This window comes from Penaeus chinensis, chromosome 27, assembly GCF_019202785.1.
Source record: "Penaeus chinensis breed Huanghai No. 1 chromosome 27, ASM1920278v2, whole genome shotgun sequence".
Lineage (NCBI taxonomy): Eukaryota > Metazoa > Arthropoda > Malacostraca > Decapoda > Penaeidae > Penaeus > Penaeus chinensis.
Genome location: NC_061845.1, coordinates 26210246 through 26216323, shown reverse-complemented (window position 1 = coordinate 26216323; position 6078 = coordinate 26210246). Strand labels below are relative to the sequence as shown.

The 6078-nt window shown below is 39.0% G+C and overlaps 1 protein-coding gene across 2 annotated transcripts in view; it reads left to right on the top strand.

Annotated features, from left to right (window-relative positions):
- LOC125039485 (40S ribosomal protein S5) overlaps positions 1-5835 on the top strand; it is a 6315-nt gene extending 480 nt beyond the window's left edge. For both annotated transcript variants that reach the window (XM_047633484.1, XM_047633485.1), the window contains exons 2-6: positions 2607-2732; positions 2835-3044; positions 3246-3374; positions 3801-3899; positions 5742-5835. In XM_047633484.1, coding sequence (XP_047489440.1) covers positions 2607-2732; positions 2835-3044; positions 3246-3374; positions 3801-3899; positions 5742-5810 — 633 coding nt within the window. In that variant the 3' untranslated portion in view covers positions 5811-5835. The remainder of the gene's footprint in view (positions 1-2606; positions 2733-2834; positions 3045-3245; positions 3375-3800; positions 3900-5741) is intronic.
- The last annotated feature ends 243 nt before the right edge of the window (positions 5836-6078 follow it).

Here is a 6078-nt window from a genome sequence, read left to right as displayed (position 1 = left end):
AAAAAAAAGGATAGAGAACGAGAGTAGTTTTTTTTCTTTTCTTTTTTTTTTAGTTTCACGTTGCTATCCAACCTTGCAAAATTGTTCCTGGTCTCAATTATTCACGTTGTAATGTGTGTGAATCTTGTGTTATTTATCGTTGCAACTAATGGGAATTCACCACATTACAGACGCACTTGCCAGATACTAAGTCCCAAACTCCACATCTCGAAATTTATTCAACAATCTAAGTTCCCGTGTCTGGGCGTGCCCTTTGGTCACTGCCTAAGGGGAGGGTTGATGCGAGGCTCTGCCCTCCTATCCGTCTGGGGGAAATTTATCACCTTGGTATGCCTAGCAAGATAGAGCTGGAATTTGGGAGCACCGAGTGGACCTTGGCTCTGAGCAGGGCTTTCTGCGGTCTTTTTCCTTTATTTGTGGCACTTCCGTTTGTCTGCAGATTGTATCTTGTACAGATGACTTCAACTTTTACTTGTGTACAAGAACATCTTAAATTTACCTTGCCTTAGTGGATCTATACTGTAAAGATTAACCCAAATAACATAAATGAAAGTATTATGGTTTAAAGCGACCACACTGAGATGTACCTATTACTCCAGCCACTCCTTTGGAAATCCACAATCATTGCTATGTGAATCATAAACCTTCCAGATATGGAGGCTACACCCCCAGACCTTCATTCAGTCGCCATATTATCCCATCAAGGGCTCCCCCTCTGGACCCCACCTGTTGGCCATGGACTTGCTCTTCTTGTGGGAGTTTTTGGTCTATTTTAATTTTTAGTTCATTCTTGCCAATGCAACTTGTTTTTCCCCTTGTTAATTATCACATAAATGTATAACAGTATTGTCTTCCACAAATCAAATCAACTTGCAAAGGAAATACCATAGTAAAGGTATGTTTGAGAATTAAGTATCTTCACAATAAAAGATGTTTATTTAATTGGTTTCGGTTACATCTTCGTCAGAAAAACTAAATACAATAGAGAAAATATGAAATTATTAGTTATGAAAAATGTTTTTAGCCCATGTTTTCCATGTTTTGTGCTCCCAAACATTCGTATATATTCTGGGCTGATAAATGTTTCTAGACTTCCCGGACATTTTATCAGATGAGAAATCAGGCCAAGCAATAGATTTGATGGTAAATGGATTTGATTATACAGATAAATTTGTCCTGAGAGTTGTAGAACATTGTGGCCATGATATTGCTTGATGCAGTCTTGTTCAAAATATTCAATAACCCCTATAATCCAGGTGATGTGACTATTACATTGTGAAAATTTTTGGCTTGAGGGCTGGTTGATGTAAACATGCCTTAACCCAATGGCGACGGGTCACGGCTATCGCCGTCATAACAATACGCACGATGTGCGGCGTGCGGCTGTCCGCAGCGGCGCCGCGCCAAAACGCCTCGAGGCAATGATTCGGCTTGATGGACCGATATCACGCGCTCAGAGTCGGCGCGGTGCCGCCGTTCGCCAGAGCGTAGAGTTTTTTTTAATTTGCTATACCCGGCGCCATTGGGTTAATGGCAAAATTTGGCAGAGAGTTGGGGTGATGGGAATGGTTGCCATGAGTGCACAAGGCTCTTGGAGTGTAATTAAACTCAGCATTTAGGAAGGTGCTCTTGTTACTCCTTTTGGTAAGAGTAGAATGTACCATCTGTGAAGAGAGCTGGCTCTGGGAGGACAAGAAAATAATTTTCATATTGCATGTAGGTATGGAATACTTGAAGATATGGAGTCTGTGCAAGGAATTACCATTTGGATATTAACCAGTTCCCACTAGGTGGCTTGTACGTACATGCCATGGCATGCCTAGTCTACATTCCCGGTGACATGTGCTGAAAGCTTGAATCTAGCAAATTGCTAAAGCATTCTAAGGCATACAAGGGGGAGTCTTGCAAGTATGATATTTTTTAGTCTCATGGAATCTATTTGTCTCTCGTGAAGTTAGCACTTCATGCTAACTTGTAGAAAATGTGGCTGTGTAAGGGTGTTGTAGACTTAACCCCTTCCCAATGGGTCACGCAGTGAGGCGTCAAAACTGCTTGATCTGTAGTGTGGCTGTATGCCACGGTGGCGTGCCAAAGCGCTACAAGCCGGTGTTTCGGCTTGATGTACCAAACTCCCGCGCTCAAAGTTGGTGCATTGCCATTAATTTCCAGAGTGTAGTTTATTTTTTATTTTTTTATTTTTTTCTTCACCTGTCATCTAGGGGTTAATCTGAGTGGTGATATGCAGTGGATATTTTTGTAATTTCATGGCAAATGAGGCCACAGCAGCTCTACCTGCATTGTTTATAACTCTTATTTCTTATACTCTATAAGATGATATCCATTTTCCTCTCCAAGTTATTATAAATTCATGTTTCCTTTTATGCATCTTCATGCTGAAATGACCACCTTAAAAAAAGTAATCTGTAGAATAAAAATTGGATAGCCTTAGAGAACAATTTTGAAGCAGTTGTTCATGGAAAGTCTTGATTAGGTTTATAGCGTCATTCAGAGGGTGTTATTATAGCATGTCTAGTTCATTTGCTGGAAATCAGATAAGAAAATTTAGATAATGATGAGAAAATTGAACTTTCACCCCTTATTTACAGATGGTTGACTTTGAAGATGCACAAGGAGCCCCCAAGGGGGAGGTGGAGGCCCCTGAACTGCCAGAGATCAAGCTCTTTGGCAAATGGTCCCTAGATGAGGTGCAGCTCAGCGACATGTCCCTCCAGGTTAGTTGCAGTTCAATTTTTGAAAGCTTTTGAACATTGTGATATGCTTGTGTAAATGTCATCTTATTGGTAGATAAAATAACTTATGATACTGCTTTACAGGATTACATTGCTGTGAAGAAGTACTATGCCAAGTACCTGCCCCACTCTGCTGGCCGCTATGCTGCCAAGCGTTTCCGCAAGGCTCAGTGCCCCATTGTGGAACGTCTGACCAACTCCCTCATGATGCACGGTCGCAACAACGGCAAGAAGCTCATGGCTGTCCGCATTGTCAAGCACTCCTTCGAGATCATCCACCTCCTCACTGGAGAGGTAAGCAATATTTCACAGCCAGGATGATCCTTTGTGGATTGCCATACTTTGTATATGTATTGTCTTGATGGATTATAGTGGCATATTATTAATTTGCTGAAGCTTTGATTCTTCAGCTTATCAAAAAAAGTTGTTCAGAATCTCATTCATGTAGTATCTGGCCATGAATCCTTCATAATTTCTGTATTTTCATATTTACAGAACCCAGTTCAGGTTGTGGTGAATGCAATCATCAACTCTGGTCCCCGTGAGGACTCCACACGTATTGGTCGTGCTGGTACTGTCAGACGTCAGGCTGTTGATGTGTCTCCACTGCGTCGTGTTAACCAGGTGAGAATGTTCACAGAAATACATTAGAAGAAAGAATTACCAAGTATTAACCTAAACATACTCTCCTTTAAGCCCCTATGAAGACCAAAGTAATGCTTTTAAAGTTATGAAAGATTTTTCTTGTTCAAACAAGCTCAAACATTGAGAAACAACACACAGAGATGGTGAAAAAAAATATTTTTTGATAGATACCTCAAAATTTTCCTGTTAATTTGCACAGATTAAAGCTGATGTAGTACACATTGCTACAACAGTGTCGGAACTGTGCTAGATGAAATGGGAAGTGTTCTTATTTCACTATGGTTTTTGCATCTGTGATAGGACCTCTCCAGACAGTTAAAATAGTTATTTTTTTTTTCCATTGGTAGTACACCTAATTTCTGGAATGAATTTTGTATTTATACGGCTTGCCTATTTTATTTTCAGGCCATCTGGCTCTTGACCACTGGTGCCCGTGAGGCCTCTTTCCGTAACATCAAGACCATTGCTGAATGTCTTGCTGATGAGCTCATCAACGCTGCCAAGGTATTTCTGCATTCATGTGATATTTTGTTGTAGATATCTGAAATGCTTATAACTACTTCCTTATTTTTTCATTTACCTTTATTATTTTTTTATTTTTTTTTTTTTTTGTACTTAGAGGGCCCTGAATCCCATCTACTCTTGGGTGTATAATGAAAATCTATAAATCTTATTACTTCTATGGAATCATGGAAGAGAAGTGTTCTGCAATACTGATAAGGAGGGGGGAATAAATTTATATATCAACTGATTTATTTATATAGCAAATGCAAAACATAAATTAATGCCTATTTATGCTAAATTAGGGCTTTTCAGTACCATTATTTTGTATTAAAAGATAATCACTGGTAAAAAAAAAAAAAAAAAAAAAAAAGTAGGGGGGGGGGGGGATGATAATTCAGTCTAAGCACAGAACACAAGAATTTGGAAGGGTATATTTTTCTGGAAACTTTCCCCACCATTGGTGTGAAGCCCTTGTGATACCTTTCATAAAACCAAATATCCTTCCTCAAAACTACTGTACCATAGTACTTGCAGACTACTTATGCAAGCAACTGTATAGGATGGTTAACTTTTGGCTAATGTGGTTTCTTGAATACTACAGCCTTCTCTCTCTAAATCAGTTTGGAATTCGCTGCAACCAAAGCACAGCTGATCCCCTTGTTCATCTCAAGAGATAAATTACATCAGCATTTGCATGCTATGATTCGGTATTGTCTTTGATATAGAAAAGGCATTTGATACCACATGGTGGTTCATAAGTCCCTCAGGGCAGTGGACTTGGCACCACATTGTTCCTCGTTGCAGTAAATGGCATAGTTTCATCCCTACCACCAGGTATCCTGGTCATCCCTGTGTTGTTCTGTTCTGTTAGGTGACCAACTGCAACTTTAGATTTTCTATCCCATCCCTCTTTCTCATGGCTCCCAACCTCCTTTTTCTATAAGCTGCTCCAATCCAATTCTGCCCTTCAAAAAAGATTCTTGGTGTAATTTTTGATGAGGTCTTTATATCTTTTGTTACCCAATGTGAGTGGGCTTTTTGGCAGCTGTGTGTTCCATCAAACAGGTATATCTGTATGAGCCGCATCTGTAGGGAAGTCGCCTATGGCATCGGTGCAATGCTGCTGTGGCATGATAGTAGATGGCACCTGTGAACAAAGGGTTAAAGAAAGCCCACAGTTGCCTCCAACTTTTTTTACTCTTGCATAAATCCTGGGCTATATATCTCCATTTTACCCAGATCCTCTTCATGTTTGTTTATGGTTGCCATGTATATTCAGCCTTGGCCTCCCTTCTCATTCATCTTGACACAATCCCCCACTGCAATCTTCAATTATACCTAGGTGCCTTGCAATCCTCTCCAGTTGAATCGGGACTACCATCCTTTCTCGATATTATGCTCTTTTGTATCTTTAAGAAGCTGTGCTCGTTTTCACCAATTTTCTCTCTCAAGTCTAACAGCCACAGTACTTTACCATAGTGCTAAAAGACTGTTTGATGTCCAACACATTTATTTGTTTAAACCATGAACCATTAACTGTTTCTGATACGGACACTTTCATGCCAAAGGAGGAGTTTGAGAATATACTACTATCAGTGAACTTTTAATCTTACTACTACTAATTTCATTATTCACCTTGTTTTACTTCACATTTGGTTTCAGATTTAGAATTGAGATATGGCAGTAATATTTCATAGTTGATGTAGATATATTTTGATTTAAGAGTAAAAAAAATAGGTTCAGGGTCCTTAAAATATTATACATCAAGGTGAAGGAGCCATTTGATTTCAAATGAATCCTCGTGTTCATAGTTTTCAGTTCTAATATCTGTTCCTATTACAGGGATCATCCAACAGCTACGCCATCAAGAAGAAGGACGAGTTGGAACGTGTTGCCAAGTCCAACCGTTAAGTGAAAATAAATACATTACTTGTCATGACTTGTTTTCCTTTCCTTTTGTTATACATAGATGGGTTTTATATACAAGAATATAGCTTATTGAAAAATACTCTGGAGCACTTTGACAATTTTTTTTCATCAAAGTTTTTTAAAAGATGTACACTGACTGATTTAGTCTTATGTTTTTATGCATTATATTTTTAGAATGCCATAAGTTCGTTTTATCAAGTACATATATAGCTAATGCAGTAATGAAAGTCCATTCCTATATTTTTATATT